We start from the raw sequence: 17167 nt of genomic DNA, 5'->3' as shown, positions 1-17167 counted from the left end.
TATCACTTCAACTGAATTGCTCAACTTTAAATTTCTTGGGCCAAGAAGGTTAACCATGTTAAATCACATGAGAGTATGACTGATTACATATTCCCAGGGAAGCCTCTTTTACCCCCATATCTCTAGCCAAGGCAAGAGAAACGTCCTCATTTTCTTCCCCTCAGGCTGTTAGATTTTATTCCAGCCCACTCTCTGATTGAGGGTAAAGCCTTAGAAGTTAATGGTTTTATGTAGAGGTCTTAAGCTCAACTGTCAACAAATGGATCCACAGTCTTTTCTCCTAACCCTCACACAAAGCCATTCTAACTCAAAACTCTAGGTTTCTATATTAGTACATGTTAGGTCGTCCTGCCTTCCACATTCATTCGGCACTTGAGTTTTAGCGTCTATGTGTTTTTTCCCAAGAGATGTCCCTACTGTTGAGCAAAGTGGAGCTTCCTCTGTTGCAAGCCACTGTTCAGCAATAGGCTCCTGCGAATACTTTCTGCTACTAGATAAAAAGACCAATAGCAGGATAAGGCACACAGTCCCCTGTAAAGGTTTCTTTAGATGAAGGTGCAGCTGGAAACACCATGGGTTGGATCAAGGAGGAAATTACAACCCTAAATCATGTGAGAGCCCTAAAGCAAGAAAGGGCTCCCATAGACACTCCCGCTTTTTAAAGTAAATCTATACTGTCCTTGCAAAAGGAGACAGTCTGAGCTTGCTGCCCACTGCTCAGGGAAGCTGCATGTTTAGAATACCAGCTGTTACTATCTAGAAACACTGTAGGAAGTAGAACCCATGTAGTCCTTACCACTGAATGAGGGGGTGCCACCAGCTCTGCTTCAATGTGGAAGAAGCCAGCAATGCTATTCATCAAATGTTGTTTGTCTCTACACACTTACTTTCTTGGCAGCTCAGCTAAGCATTTAAAAAGATCTTTTTAAAATATAATTTATAGAGCATCTAGGTATCTTATAACGGAATAATTTTCAGAAAAATCCTGTCAGCAACATTATAAAAGTGAAGTCAATTGATTATTCTTTATTATTAACTTCAAACCATCCCTCTAAACTCATTTACATTAATTTTTTGTTCCGAGAAAGTGAAATGTTGTATCTCATTCTAATATTACAGGGTGTTCTTTTATTGAGAAATGTTTCCTTCTAATGAAATGTGAAACTATGAATGCCAAAGGCTACTGAATTCAAGCTGTATTTTTATATCTGATATAGTTTAGATATTTGTCCCTGCTCAAATATCAGGTTGAACTGTAATCCCCAATGCTGGAGGTGGTGCCTGATGGAAGGTGTTTGGGTCATGAGGGCAGATCCCTCATGGCTTGGTGCTGTCTTCACCATAGTGAGTGAGTTCCCGCAAGATATGGTCGTTTAAAAGTGTGTGGCACCTCCCCAGTGCATGCTCACACTCACTCACTCTCTTTCTCTCTTGCACTCTCTCCCAAACCCTTGCCTTCCTCCCTCCCTCTCTCTCTTGCTCTCACTCTCTTACTCTCCCCCAACCCCCCTGCCCCGCTCACTTACACTTGCTCCGGTTCTCATTCCTATTCTCACCATATGATGTGCCTGTTCCCCATTTGCCCTCTACCATAATTGGAAGCTTCCTGACGCCTCCCCAAAAGTAGATACCCCTATGCTTCCTGTACAGACTGCAGAACAATAAGCCAATTACCCAGTCTCAGGTATTTCTTTATAGCAGTGCAAGAACAACCTAATACAACATCTAAGGTAAAAGTGGGTTTTTTCATATTTAGTGTTAACTCATGGGAACGTCATGTACTCTTTTATTACCAGAAGTTACCTAATTTCTGGATATTCAAGGTTTTACTATGTCTAATTTTCAAAGAAATAGCAGAAAAACAAAACAAAAAAACCACTACATTTGACACTAAAACCATACAAGATTAATTTTAATCATTTTCTATGATTTAGAAGATACGTATCAGTGTTTTTACATGCAAAAGAGAAATCATTGTGAATATCACTTATTTTTTAAAGCATAAGTTAGAGCTTTCCCTTTAGTTAGATATAAGCTTTTAAAATACCTTGATTATGCATAGCAATTACAGTAGTTACAACTGTATGTCACACTGTATAGTTCCTTATCACCTGTTTCAGTACCTTAAAGGAAAAGTACCAAACATTGCTATAAAGCATGCAATCTTTAAATCACCTAAGAGAAACATAAAACACTATTTTCTTGCTCCATCTCTCAATATACATGCTCTAAATATACACATCTTTGCTATAAAGAAATAAACATTATAAAAATTAGATATATTAATTTTAATAAAACCCAGTTTAAACTGCTTACCAAGTATCTCTGAATCTCTGGCTGGCAATATAGTTCAGGCCAAGCAAACTAAGTCCATTACTACTTGCAGTGTAGTACAATATAATTCTCAGCCAGCACACTTAGTTATCATGTGACATAGGTATTCTGAGATCATATCCTAAGAACTCTTATATTTCATTATTTTGTCTGCTCTTTACTTCTTGGGAAATCATACTAGAATATATTAATATTAGAAGCTGATGCCATCAGATAAGGAACAGAGAACGGCTCTTAATATTGAAGTTAAAATGAAGGAACTGAAAAAGGCATTCCATACAATATAAGCTGCACGCTTCCCTTAGTTAAAGTACTTTCAGAATAATAAGTCACAATTTCATCAAATTAAAGAAAGTACCAAGCCTGGAATATCTTTGAGTATAACAAGAACTTTGTATATAATGAATGAATTTAAAGCAGAGAAAGATGGAGCATAATACAGCTCGTCAATGTTGGTAAGTCCCCTGATTTTCCTTTATTTTTATGAGAAAAATAATTTCAAAATGAAAATCTTTAATTACTTGATAGTAATTTATCTATAACATCTGTAGAAAAACATACTTTAAACAATATTTACTATATCAATTTAATAAAAGCTCACACAAATAACCTTACTTTGACTTTTTAGGTCCACTTTGGCATTATTCAAAAAATTTTTATTATTAAATTTTGATTTTTTTGATTAAGCCCTGAGAAATCAGCTTTCTAATAAATAAAAGTTAACAGCTGTGACCCAAAATTGGTATCCAACATCAAGGATATCATGAGCAAAGATCACAGGTCCGTATCATTTACCAGGTCCATTTTTCCCCCACAATAAAAGCCATAAATAGTTCAATACTAATATGGCAATGTCAGAATGAGTATTAAAAAAGACTAATAGGCTATAATACTGAATTAACACTAGTAAGATAAAAACCTAAAGAAATAGGCATAAATCCTGAAATTGAGTTGTTTTTTGTTTTGTTTTGTTTTGTTTTTTTAAGTCAGCTACACTGGTAAGTATGGGAAAGTCAGGCTAATAATAATTCCTGTCAGAATGGGCTATAGATGACATGGCTGATAAAAACACAAATCAAGCTATAGAAACAGAACTATAATACACCAAATAAAGATGGCACTGTATTGCTCATTGTATCTCTTGCACTGGAGGAAGACATCAATATAACTGTGATGAGTTTTAGATGGCACACTTTTAAAAAGGCATTGACAAAGTATGTTCATTTTATATACACTACCTTCAATCTTCAAAATAACTCAGAAGGTAGAGAGTAGATCACCCTATGACAGATAAAGTATCTGAGTCTTAGAGAGATTAAATAAGGTACTGTATTAGTCCATTTCACACCGCTATAAAGAAATACCCAAGCTGGGTAATTTATAAAGGAAAGCGTTTTAATTGACTCACACTTCCACATGGCTGGGGAGGCCTTAGGAAACTTACGAACATGGCAGAAGGCAAAGGGGAAGCAAGGACCTTCTTCATATGGTGGCACGAGAGAGAAGTGCAAGCAGGGGAAAGGCCAGACACTTATAAAACCATCAGATCTTATGAGAACCCACTCACTATCACAAGAACGGCATGGGGGAAATCACACCCATGACCCAATCACCTTCCTCCTTCTCTCGACACATGGGGATTACAATTCCAGATGAGATTTGCGTGGGGACACAGAGTCAAACCATATTGGGAACCCAAAAAAAGCAAAATTTGAATGCAAGTCCATTCATCTCTGTGCTCTTTCTACTAGATCATGTTGCCTTAAAAGTTTCTTCTAGCACTAGGAGGGAGCAATTTGGCCATACTTCACTTGTAGAATATTTGAAAACCCGGTAGCAAGGCACATCATTATGCCAACAAAAACTGACATTTCTGAAATGGGATTACAGATTTATATATTAATGTAAATGTCTTTTCCTTCTTGTTTTACCTAACAGCTACAATCCTAAAGTGTTATTGTATAAATCAATTTTTAAAATGGAATACACTTTCCCCAATGTTAAGCTAGAAATAAAGATTGTCTTATTACTAATTAGTAATAAATAATCCTCACACACAAACACCCCTTAACTTTTTTTGACCCTTCAATTTCTTGGTCAAGTATTTAATAACATGGAAACTAATATCTAAAAATATGCCATAAGTATCTGATAGATTCATCTATTTCATAGATAAAATTCCATATTGTTAGGTTTTTTTAAAGCCTACACTTACATATAGAGAGAAATTTTTACCATCCTTTATAAAAAATTTTTGTGACCCAAAATTGATATCCAACATAAAGGATATCATAAGCAAAGACCGCAGGTCCGTATCATTTACCAGGTCCATTTTTCCCCCATAATAAAAGCCATACAAAAAAAATGTACATATAGAGAGAAATTTTTACCAACCTTTATAAACTGACAATTCAATATCAAAATTATTTTTCTCTACCAGTTGCCTGAAAAAACAACAATCATAATTTATTTGAAGGTATAACCTACCTTGATCACCAGCATTTAAAAAAATTAGACAGTTCCCTATATACAAATATATGATACTACTGCCATCTTCTGGTACAACACAATTTCCAAATTCTGTATAGTATTTCTATAAATGAGAATCCACCAAATATGAAATAACTAGTTTATATTACTGAAAGCAGAATTGATAACCAGCTAAATGGCTAAAATGCAGTTCAAATAGAATTCTAGCAATAATTAATTTTTATCAGTGTGTGAGATAAGTTCTCTCAATAATACTTAACACTTACTGAGTGCTTCACTATATTTGAGGCATAGAATTAAGTGCTTTCTAAGCAAAATAAAAATTACTTTAATAACTATATGAGGTAGAGTTATTATTCTCATTTTACAGATGCAGAAACTGAGGACAGAAGAGGTCCAGTAGTTTTCCCAAGGTTACATAACTAGTAAACGGCAGAGGATCTGAATTTAGGAGCTTATTGATTCCAATGACTTTGCTTTTATTATTATATTGTAATATCCCCTATAATGTCAGATAGTAGACAATAAGTAAGTCTGTTAACTCATTTAGAATGGTAAGATTTAATTTAGTGGAGTGGAACAATAATATTACAATTATTGCAAAGATCAGAAGAGTCACATAAATCAAAAAGACATAAATCAAAGAACTAAAAGAAACCTTAAGGGTCTCAGAATTTATTTTTCCATATGATACAGAACTTTATCGTCTAAAAATCCAAATGAATTTGCCTCTAATTGTTTTATAAATATCATATGATTTGTAGATTTTATACAATCAAAAAGTTTAGGTGCTATGCATTTAGTGTTTAAATTAAAATTAACTTTGCTTTGACATATTTAAGAATATTAATAAACATTAGTTGGAAACTACTACTCCTAGTAAACATATTTGCCAATTTATATTTAGAGATGTTTTATTAACACAAAGGGATATGGTACTATGTTGTGCTATACTGTTTATATATACTGATTTCTTAGAAGTCATAAAGCAACTCAATTGACGCTTTTGTTAATTACAGATAGGGCAGTGAAATAAACTGCTAAAAAACAAAAACAAAAAACTACCCATGATATGACCAATCCATTTTGAAACTATAACAATAAGAACTTTATCCATATGCAAAATGACAAAATGAGTAATTTAATTATGTTTTGGTGCCTTTATAAATCAAACGAATCACATCTAATTTCTGACATTTCATTTTAATGAGCTTTTGAATAACTGAAGTGACAAACAGCTGTAAATAACAATATAAAATAAATGACAAAATAAAATGCTAAGATAATGTGGAATTATACTGATGAGTAAATTAATCACTTTGAAAAATATAGTAACATGTAGAAAAGTAAAGGAGAAATCCTGTCAACTGTTACTTGAATCATTTTGGTGAATTTTTGGTTCATAAAGTTTTATAATTGTATCAATTTACTATGAGCAATTTTAAGCGAATCATGTGATCATAGTTTCATATTCTTCACAATCAATTTTACCCGAATCTCAAAGAGATGTTACTATTGAATATGTAAATTTAACTTTTGATTTAATTTCCTAGTAAATATTATAAATAGACTAGAATCCATATGTTCAATAATATAACATATACTATAGTAGGTCCTTTACATTTCCATATAAATTTTGGAATCAGCTTGTCAACCTCTACCGAAAAATAAAAAAATAAAAAGCCTGCTGGGGTTTTGATTGGAATTGGGTTGACCCCAAATCAATAAGATCTCAGAAAAACAGTCAATATAAAATCAATTGTAATACTTCTGCATTTGAGCAACAAACAAATGTAATGTTTTAAAAATAACATACAAAATGTTTAGGAATAAATTTAATAAAATGTGTATAAAATATCTACAATAAAACAATATAGAGAAATTACATGAGATCTAAATAACTGTAGAGATATACTCACGGATTGTGAGGACTCAATACTGTTAAGTTGTGATACAGCCCAATATAAAGTTAATTCAATCCCAATCAAAATCCCAGTAGGCTTTTATTCTTTTTCTTTTTTTACTTTAAGAAATCTACAAGCTGATTCATAAACTTATATGAAAATGCAAAGAACCTAGAACACTGAAAACAACCTTGAAAATGAAAAAAAAAATTTGGAGGACATATAATTTCAGGAGTTTCTATAAAACTACAATAATCAAGAATGTAATACTGGTATAAAGATAGAAATATTACAATGCAAAAAAATAAAGTCCAGAAATAGACCCCCAAAACATGATTTTTTGACAAAGGGATCAACATAATTCAATGAGGAATAAATACAGATGCTGCTCAACTTATGATGGAGTTATGTCCCAATAAACTCATTGTAAATAAAAAATACTGTAAATTGAAAATGAATTTAATACCATGATAAACCCACTATGAAGTCAAAAATGATAAGTCGAACCATTGTAAGTAAGTTGGAGACCATCTGTAATTTTTTCAACAAATGTTACTGGAATATTTGGATGTCCATATGGAAAAAAAAATGAACCTTAACCCCTACCTCACACAATACTCAAAAATTAATTCAAAATGGATCACAGACCTACACATAAAAGCTAAAACTATAAAACTTCTAGAAGAAAACAAGAAAATCCTAATGACCCTGGTTAAGCAAAGACTGCTTGCATAATAGGTACTAAGCATAAAGAAAAAATAAGTGGATTTCACCAACATTTAAATTTCTACCCTTCAAAAGACATCACTAAGAAAATGAGGCTTGGCACCATAGCTCATGCCTCTAATCCCAGTGCTTTGGGAGACACAAGCAGGAGGATCGCCTGAGGCCAGTAGTTTTAGATCAGCCTGGATAACATAGCAAGACCCTGTCTCTACAAAAAAATGTAAAAGAGGCCTGGCAAGATGGCTCACACATGTAATCCCAGCACTTTGGGAGGCAGAGGCAGGTGGATTGCCTGAGCTCAGGAGTTCGAGGCCAGCCTGGGCAACACGGCGAAACCCCATCTCTACTAAAATACAAAAAAATTAGCCAGGCATGGCAGCATGCACCTGTAGTCCCAGCTACTCAGGAGGCTAAGGCAGGAGAATTGCTAGAACCCAGGAGGTGGAGGTTGCAGTGAGCCAAGATTGTGCCACTGCACTCCAGCCTGGGTGACACAGCGAGACTCTGTCTAAAAAAAAAAAGTAAAAGAAAAATTAGCCAGGCATGGCAGCTTGAGCTTGTAGTCCCAGCTACTTGGGAGGCTGAGGTGGGAGGATCACCTAAGCCTGAAAGTTCAAGGGTACAGTGAGCTATGACTCTGCATAGGCAAGAGAGAAAGATCCTGTGAGGGAAGGTGAGGGAAAGAAGGGAGAGACAGGAAGGAGGGGAGGGGAGGTGCATTAGTCTGTTTTCACACTGCTGACAAAGACACACTCGAGACTGGGAAGAAAAATAGGTTTAATGGACTCACAGTTCCTCATAGCTGGGGAGGCCTCACAATCATGGCAGAAGGCAAAAAGCGCTTCTTACTTGGTGGCAGTAAGAGAAAATGAGAGGGGAGCGAAAGCAGAAGCCCCTTATAAAGCCATCAGATCTCGTGAGACTTATTCACTACCATGAGAACAGTATGGGGGAAACCACCCCCATGATTCAATTATCTCCCACCGGGTCCCTCCCACAACACATGGGAATTAGGGAAGTAAAATTCAAGATGAGATTTGGGTGGGGACGCAGAGCCAAACCATATCAGGAGAAGAGAGGAGGGAACGGGAGGGGAGGTGAGGGGAGGGGAGAAAAATTCAGACTAGGTAAGTTTCTTCTAACCCACTAACATAAAAGGTGAGTGTTTAGAGTTCATAATGTCTTAGATTCTGTTTTTCCTTAGGTAATTCTATAGAATTTAGACTTCTACAAATTTGGTAACACTAAAATGTGCAAAATTTTTACAGTCACAACCTGGAGGATATCTTCCTAATACAGAAAAGATACAAAACTGGTAACCTCAGTAAAAGGTTTTCTGACACAGAATTACCACCAGATTCAAAAAACCCAACTCTTTGAAGAGGAAGACAGTTTATCTGTCTGCATACTTATCCAAAGCCAGCCTATGTATACTACGATGAAGCTGTTTAAAATCAAGTTACCTAAGCAAAGCTTATTACAATCAGTCCTTATTTTACCTCATCTGCTCTTGCAAATAAATTACAACACAATTAGTAAGACATACGCAGAAACAAAGGGTTGTTACTATATAACTTTATCTTACTTAACATATGTAAGTTTCAGAAGACACATAAAAGCAATTCTTATTTCATAAAGGTACTCCCAATCAGTTTTATGTACTAAAGTTCTCCATCATATCTGATTTTACTGTAGTGTACTACACAAAATATAAAATATGAATAACTGAATCAATGGACTCCATTGTTTCCCTAATATGTGTAGAAAGTATTTCTAACTGTCAATTTTAATAACAGTGTGTTGATAATTTAACCTAAGATTTTTTAAAATGCATATATACTCCAGCCTATAATTTCCTTAATAAAATAGTTTTTTATGATATCTGATCTCTCATTATATACTTTAAATAAACTTTGGATTGCCATTCATATTTGCATGCAAACAGCACCTACATACAATGAGATAATATTTATAGCATCTATGTAAAAATTCCTGAACCACTGGGAGCCTGATTCTCATAAATTAACTGAATAAAGTACACCAATAATTATGAAGCCATCTGGTAAATAGCAACATTGTAAATAAAATTTATTTATAAACACTAGAGGGTGCTCTAATTCAACAGTGCTTGATATCTGGCTGTGATATTTAAAGTAATTTTCTCCTTGATTAAAAACAACGATCTTCGCCCATGACAATTTTTGCTACTGTGCTAATACATACAAATAATTTAAGAGCCAAATTCCATTCTTCCAGAACATATAACAAAACAATTTGTCAACATAGGCAATATAAAAAAAAACACAAATTGTGACATGAAAAATTCAAAATGTCGGGGGAGAGGGAGTTAATGTGCACAGGTTTTGGTTTGTTTGTTTGCTTCTTTTCTCTTTTTTGGTGATTGAAGTTACGTTAGCATCAGTTTTTGTTTTTTGTTTTTTTGTTTTTTTTGAGACAGAGTCTCGCTCTGTCGCCAGGCTGGAGTGCAGTGGCGCGATCTCGGCTTACTGCAGCCCCCGCCTCCTGGGTTCAAGCAATTATCCTGCCTCACCCTCTTAAGTAGCTGGGACTACAGGCGCGCACTGCTACGCTCAGCTAATTTTTTTGTATTTTTAGTAGAGATGGGGTTTCACCATGTTGGCCAGAATGGTGTTGATCTCCTGACCTAGTGATCTGCCCACCTTGGCCTCCCAAAGTGCTGGGATTACAGGCGTGAGCCACCACGCCCGGCCATATCAGTTTTAAATAACTTATTAGAACTATACGATTTTTAATGAACCTAATGGTAACCACAAAGCAAAAACCTATAATAGATACACTAAAAGCAAAAAGCAATGAATTAAAACATACTACCAGGGAAAATCATTTAATCGCAAAGGAAAATAGAAAAAAAGGAAGAGAGGAGTTATAAAATAACTAGAAAACAAATAACAAAATGGCTACAGTAAGCCCTTACCTACCAATAATAATACTGAATATAAATTGACTAAATTCTCCAATTAAAAGACATCATAATTAAAAGACATGACTAACTGGATTAAAAAACAAGACCCACCTATATGTTGCCTACAAGAAACTCACTTCACCCATAAAGATACAGACAAAAAATGAACAAATAGAAAAAGATATTTTATGTAAATGAAAACCAAAAAAGAGCATGAGTAGCAATGCTTATATCAGATAAAACAGACTTCAAGTCAAAAACCATAAAAAGAAACAAAGAAGGTCATCATATAATGATAAAGGAGTCAATTTAGCAAGAGAATATAATAATAGTAAATATGTATATACCCATTGCAGTATTACCCAAATATAAAGCAAATATGATTAGATCTAAAGGAAGAGGCAAACTGTAATAATAGTATAGCACTTCAACACCCCACTTTCAACAACAGACAGATCATCCAAGCAGAAAATCTACAAAGAAGTATTGGAGTCTATACTCTAGACCAAATGGACCTAATAGACATTTATAGAACATTTCAGTCAGCTGCTGCAGATTATACACTTTCCTCATCAGCACATAAAACATTATCCAGGATAGACCATATGTTAGGTCACAAAACAAGTCTCAACAAATTCAAAAAAGCTGAAATCATTTCAAGTATATTTTTCCGACTATAAAAAAAAAAACCTAAAAGTCAATAACAAGAGGACCTTTGGAAAACTATACAAATACATGGAAATAACATTCTCCTGAATAACAAATGGGTCAATGGAGAAATTAAGAAGAAAATTTTAAAATGTCTTGAAACAAATGAAAATACAAACACAACATATCAGAATATGGGATACAGCAAAAGTAGTATTAAAAGGAAAGTTTATAGCAATAAACGCCTACATCAAAAAGAAAGATTTCAAATAAACAACCTAACTATGCAACTTAAAGAACTCAAAAATCAAGAGCAAAACAAATCCAAAATTAGTAGAAGAAAAGAAATAAGGATCAGACTGGGCACAGTGGCTTACACTTGTAACCCCAGCACTTTGGGAGGCCAAGGTGGGAGGATCATTTGAGCCCAGGAGTTCAAGACCAGCCTAGGCAACATACGGAGACCCCCATCTCTACAAAAAATAAAAAGAAATTAGCCTGGTGTGGTGGTGCATGTCTGTAGTCCCAGTTATGTGGGAGGCTGAGGCAAAAGGATCGCTTGAGCCCAGGAGTTCCAGACTAGCCTGAGCAACAGAGCAAGACCCAATCTCAAAAAAAAAAAAAAAAAAGAAAAAGAAAGAAAGAAAGAAAAAGAAATTGAGACTAAAAAATATATAAAAGATCAACAAAGCAAACTGTTAGTTTTTTGAAAATATAAAATTGACAAACCTGTAGTTAGACTAAGAAAAAAGACTAAGAGCCCAAATAAATAAAATCAGGGATAAAAAAGAAAACATTTCAACTGATACCACAGAAATACAAAAGCTCATTAGACAATATTGTGAACAAGTACGTGCTGAAAAAACTGGAAAATCTAGAAGAAACATATAAAATCCTGGACACATACAACCTACCATCATTGAACCAGAAAGAAATAGAAAATCTAAACAGACCAATAATGAGTAACAAGATCAAAATAGTAGTAAAAAATCTCCCATCAAAGAAAAGCTCAGGACCTGATGGATTCACCACTGAATTCTGCCAAACATTTAAAGAACTAATACCAAGTCTACTCAAACTATTTCAAAAAACTGAAGGAGGGAATACTTCCAAATTCATCTATGAGGCTAGCATTACCCTGATAACAAAACCAGACAAGGCCACCACACACACACATAAAAAATCTAAAGGCCAATATCTCTGATGAACATAAATGCAGAAATCCTCCACAAAATACTAGCAAACTGAATTCCACAGCACATTAAAAAAAGACCATTCCATCATGATCAAGTGGGATTCATCCCAGATATGCAATAATGGTTCGATACATGCAAATCAATAAACATGATACATGATCAACAGAATCAAGGACAAAATCCATATGATAATTTCAACAGATGCTGAAAAAGCATTCAATAAAATTCAGCATCCCTTCGTGATAAAAACTCCCAACAAACTGGATTAGAAGGAACATACATCAACATGATAAAGGCCATACATAACAAACCCACAGCTAATATCATACTTAATGCAGAACAACTGAAAGACTTTCCACTAAGATCTGGAACAAGATAAGAATGTTCACTCTCATCACTTCTATCCAACATAGTACTGGAATTCCAAGCCAGAGCAATTAGGCAAGAGAAAGAAATAAAGTGTGTCCAAATTGGAAAGGAAGAAGTCAAATTATCTTTGTGTGCAGACAACATGATCTTACACTTAAAAAAACCTAAAGAGTCCACCAAAACATTCTTAGAACTGATAAACAAATTCAGTAAAGTTTTAGGATATAACATCAACATACAGAAATCAGTAGCATTTTTATCCAACAGTTATCAATCTGAAAAAGGCATCAAGAAAGCAATCTCACTTGCAATACCTACCAAAGGAAAAAATAATCTAGGAATAAATTTTACCAAAGTGAAAGATCTCTACAGGAAAAACTACACAAAGCTGATGAAATAAATTGAAGAAGACACAAAAAATGGAAAGACATCCCATGCTCATGGATTGCACGAAATAACATTGCTAAAATGTCCATACTACCAAAAGAAGTATATTTATTGATCTATACATATGCAATAATCTCTATCAAAATTCCAATGGCACTTTTCATATAAATAGAAAAATCAACCCTTAAATTTCTATGGAAACACAAAAGACCCAGAATAGCTAAAGCAACCCTGAGCAAGAAGAACAAAGCTGGACGCATCATACTATTTGATTTCAAATTATACTACATAGCTACAGTAATCAAAACAGCATGGTATAGGGATAAAAACAGACACATAGACCAATGGAACAAATAGAAAACTCAGAAATAAATCCAAGCACTTACAGCCAACTCATTTCCAACAAAGGTGCCAAGAATACACATTGGGAAAGGACACTCTGTTTAATAATCGTGCTGGGAAAACTGGATATCCATATGCAGAAGAATGAAACTAGATCCCCAACTTTCACCATATCCCAAAATCAAATCAAAATGGATTAAAGACTTAAATCTAAGACCTGAAACTGTGACACTACTAAAAGGAAACACTGGGGAAACGTTCCAGGACCTTATTCTGGGCAGAAATTTTTTAGGTAAAACCTCAGAAGTCATAGGCAACAAAAGCAAAAACAGATAAATGAAATTACATCAAGCTAAAAAGATTCTGCATAGCAAAGGAAACAATGTTTAAGGTGAAGAGACAACGTACAGAATGAGAGAAAATATTTGCAATTCATCTGTCTGACAAGCAATTAATAACCAGAAAATATAAGGAATTTGAAACAACTCAATGGCAAAAAACAAAACAAAACAAAACAAAAAAACAAAAAAAAATCTAATTATAAAATGGGCAAATCATCTGAATAGACATTTCACAAAAGAAGACAACAGGTATATGAAAAAATGCTCAAAATCACTAATCATCAAAGCAATGCAAATCAAAACTACAAGATATCATCTCATCTCAGTTAGCTTATAAAAAAGACCAAAAAATAACAAATGCTGGCAAGGATGTGGAGAAAGGGAACACTCATACACTATTGGTGGGAATGCAAAATAGGACAGTCATTATAGAAAACAGTACAGAGGTTGCTCAAAAAATTAAAAATAAAACTACCATATGATCCAGCAATCCCACATCTAGCTACATATCCAGAAAAAAGGAAATCAGTATACTGAAGAGTTATCTGCACTCCCATGTCTATTGCAGCAGTATTCACAATAGCCAAGGTATAGAATCAAGATGTGTCCATCAACAGATTAATGGAAAAGGAAAATGTATATATACACAATAAAATGTTATTCAGCCACAAAAAAGAATGAAATCTTGTTATTTGTAACAACATGGATGGAACTGGAAGTTATTGTTAAGTGAAATATGCCAGGCACAGAAAGACAAATATCACATATTCTCATTCACATGTGGGAGCAAAACAAGTGGATGTCAAGGAGGTAGAGGGTAGACCAGAGGCTGGGTAGGGAAAGTGTTTGGGAGGAGAATGAAGAGAAGTTGGTTAAGGAGTATAAAAATACAGTTAGAAGATATAAGTTCTAGTATTTGACAGTATAGTAGGGAAATTATTAACAATTTATTGCATATTTCAAAATATCTAGAAAAAAATAGTAATGTACCCAACACAAAGAAAAGACAAATGTCTGAGGTGATGGATATTCCAGTTACCCTGATTTAATCATTAAACACTGTACACAGGTATCAAAATATCATATGTACCCCAAAAATATGTACAAATATTATACATCAATAAAAAAAAAGAAACTGTTGTAACTAGAATCAAAGAAAAGCATCTTGTGCCAGTGTTTGAATTTATTCCTACAACATTCATAAGCTCAATTACAAATCTTTGAAATTTTGAAAATTGCTGTAATTGTATATATTGCCATTTTTCAATCCAAAAAAGTTCCCTATAGTATGAGTTTCTAATAGATAGCAACAGAGAATCACAAATAACAAAGTTTCATGGCTAACAACATATGCCATTATATATTTCAAGAAAGTAGCTATTGACTGACCCATTATTTATTTCTAATGAAGTATTTTACCTTTAAAAATGATTACAGAGAAAATAAAACAAATTGTAAGTATTTCTAAAATTCACATACCCAAAGTGAACCAATGTCTCCCAACTTCCTCTCTCTTACAAATGTCTGTACTCACTCACTGCTCACTCACATACAATTCACTCCCCAAGGCAGTACCTGGTTTACACTTCTCATTCCTTTCCCTAATGTTACCAGGAGGCCTAACAGAAAATTATGGCGCTGGGATAGCCAGTTATGGGAAAAGTTTTAGGCCTTTGTGGCAAGTATCAAACTGAACCACTAGCAAGATTGTCTTTTGGAGCTCCAACATAATCCTAACGATGATCTTAGTTTCCACTAATATTGATAGTTTTTGCATATAAATCTGAAAAGCATACAGCCTACATAAAGTGAAGACTGGGTATAAATGTGTAATTTTACTTACAAACACCAACTTTTGCCTCTTAATACAATGTTTCAAAAAAATGTACAAATTGTGAGACTAGTATTCTATTCAAATAATGGTTTAAGATGAATACCTGCTTTCCATGATTTCTGAATCCTGTTGCAATTTAATAGTCTCTGTTGTAATTTCCACTTTCCGTACACTTCCAAAGAAATCAGTTATCAGTACATTTTTAGGATCCCTCTGAAAAAGATCTGTGCGATGTCCAGGAGTAGACACACACAGACTTTTGGGACACACCTGAAACTGAAAAAATATATAATAATAAATGCATGCATCCACACACAGACCACATTTATTAAATCCAATGACATAATTCACTAAACTATAGTGTATTTTTAAAACTCTCCCAACCTAAAGAAGCTATGTGTTCTAAAGACCTTAAAGATTAAAGTTTCATTCCTATCATAATGCTTGGAATTTTAAGAAAACTATACAGACATTAGGACAGTAATAAAAAGGTAGCTGGCCACTGTGGGAAAAGGCATACTCACTTTCTTGAATTATATGCTTCCAAGTGTATTGTGAACCCTTAACTCTGAGAACTCATACTCAACACGATGAAAACAGAATTGCTCTTTTTCTTTGTCTGTATCCATCAGAGTGCAGTGCTCTACTAGAGTGGTTTTCAAACGTTTTGTAATCATGCCTCTTGATTCAAACTTCAAATTCAAATAAAGTAGTACATGGAGCCCCAATATGTAAAAAAATATTTAAGTGGAGTTGCTCTGGATTTTAGAAAACTGAAGCACAGCCTCTCTACTGCATATCCTCTTGCTCTCTGTTGTACTCCTATGTAGCATTTTATATATCAAAGCACTTTCTTAGTTTATTTATGAAAATAAGGCCAAGCTACCTCCACAAATACTCCAGCGCTCCAAAGAATACAGTCTGAAAAGCCACAACTTCACTGCAAAACAGACATCACAGTAATTTTTCTGTTAATCTTATCACTGATACTCCATGTCAGTGAATTACCAAGGACAGACATATATTCACTCACTCAGCAAAGCATATAAAGTGTCTATTACATAGAATTCAGACTGTTACTTTCCACAGAGGATACAAAGATTGATAAGACATGGTCCTGTCCTCAAGGATTTAAGTCTAGTTACAGATGAATAAACATAACAAGGTAGAAAAAAATGATAAGTCCCACTTCAGAAAAGGATAAACTTCTTATAGTTTGAGGATGGGGAAAAAACAGAGAGTGAAATTCAAGCCATTTTTTTTTTCCTTGAAGGAAAACGAGGACTTACTGGTGGGAAATAAGAGCATTGCTAATAAAAGAGCAGTTGAAGAGATGTGCAAAGCAAATTATTTAGTTTGGCTGAAGCATGAGAGATATGAGGAAAAATATTATAGGCCTGCCAGGAAGGGTCCAGGCGCACAGCACCTATCCACCTGTAGAGATAAGACTGTCTGCACCGGCAATCACCAATATGAAGGCAGAAAGGTGGAGAAGGGTAGAGCGGCTACAATTTATAAAACACAGTGTTCCAAGCACTGTGCTAAGCAGTTTGCAGATATTCTCATTTAAGCCTACCAATAACTCTGAGGTATACAAAACTTATATCTCCACTTCAAACTAAGGCTCAAAGAGATTAAGTAATTTACCTAAT

At 34.3% G+C, this 17167-nt stretch overlaps 1 protein-coding gene across 1 annotated transcript in view; it reads right to left on the bottom strand.

Moving 5' to 3' along the window:
• Positions 1–17167, bottom strand: part of PIGK (phosphatidylinositol glycan anchor biosynthesis class K) — a 130042-nt gene that overhangs the window by 49451 nt on the left and 63424 nt on the right. The window contains exon 9 of the mRNA XM_001168438.7: positions 15619–15791. Coding sequence (XP_001168438.1) covers positions 15619–15791 — 173 coding nt within the window. The remainder of the gene's footprint in view (positions 1–15618; positions 15792–17167) is intronic.

The sequence above is a fragment of the Pan troglodytes genome, chromosome 1 (assembly GCF_028858775.2).
Source record: "Pan troglodytes isolate AG18354 chromosome 1, NHGRI_mPanTro3-v2.0_pri, whole genome shotgun sequence".
Taxonomy (NCBI): Eukaryota; Metazoa; Chordata; class Mammalia; order Primates; family Hominidae; genus Pan; species Pan troglodytes.
This window is presented reverse-complemented; position numbering and strand designations above follow the sequence as displayed.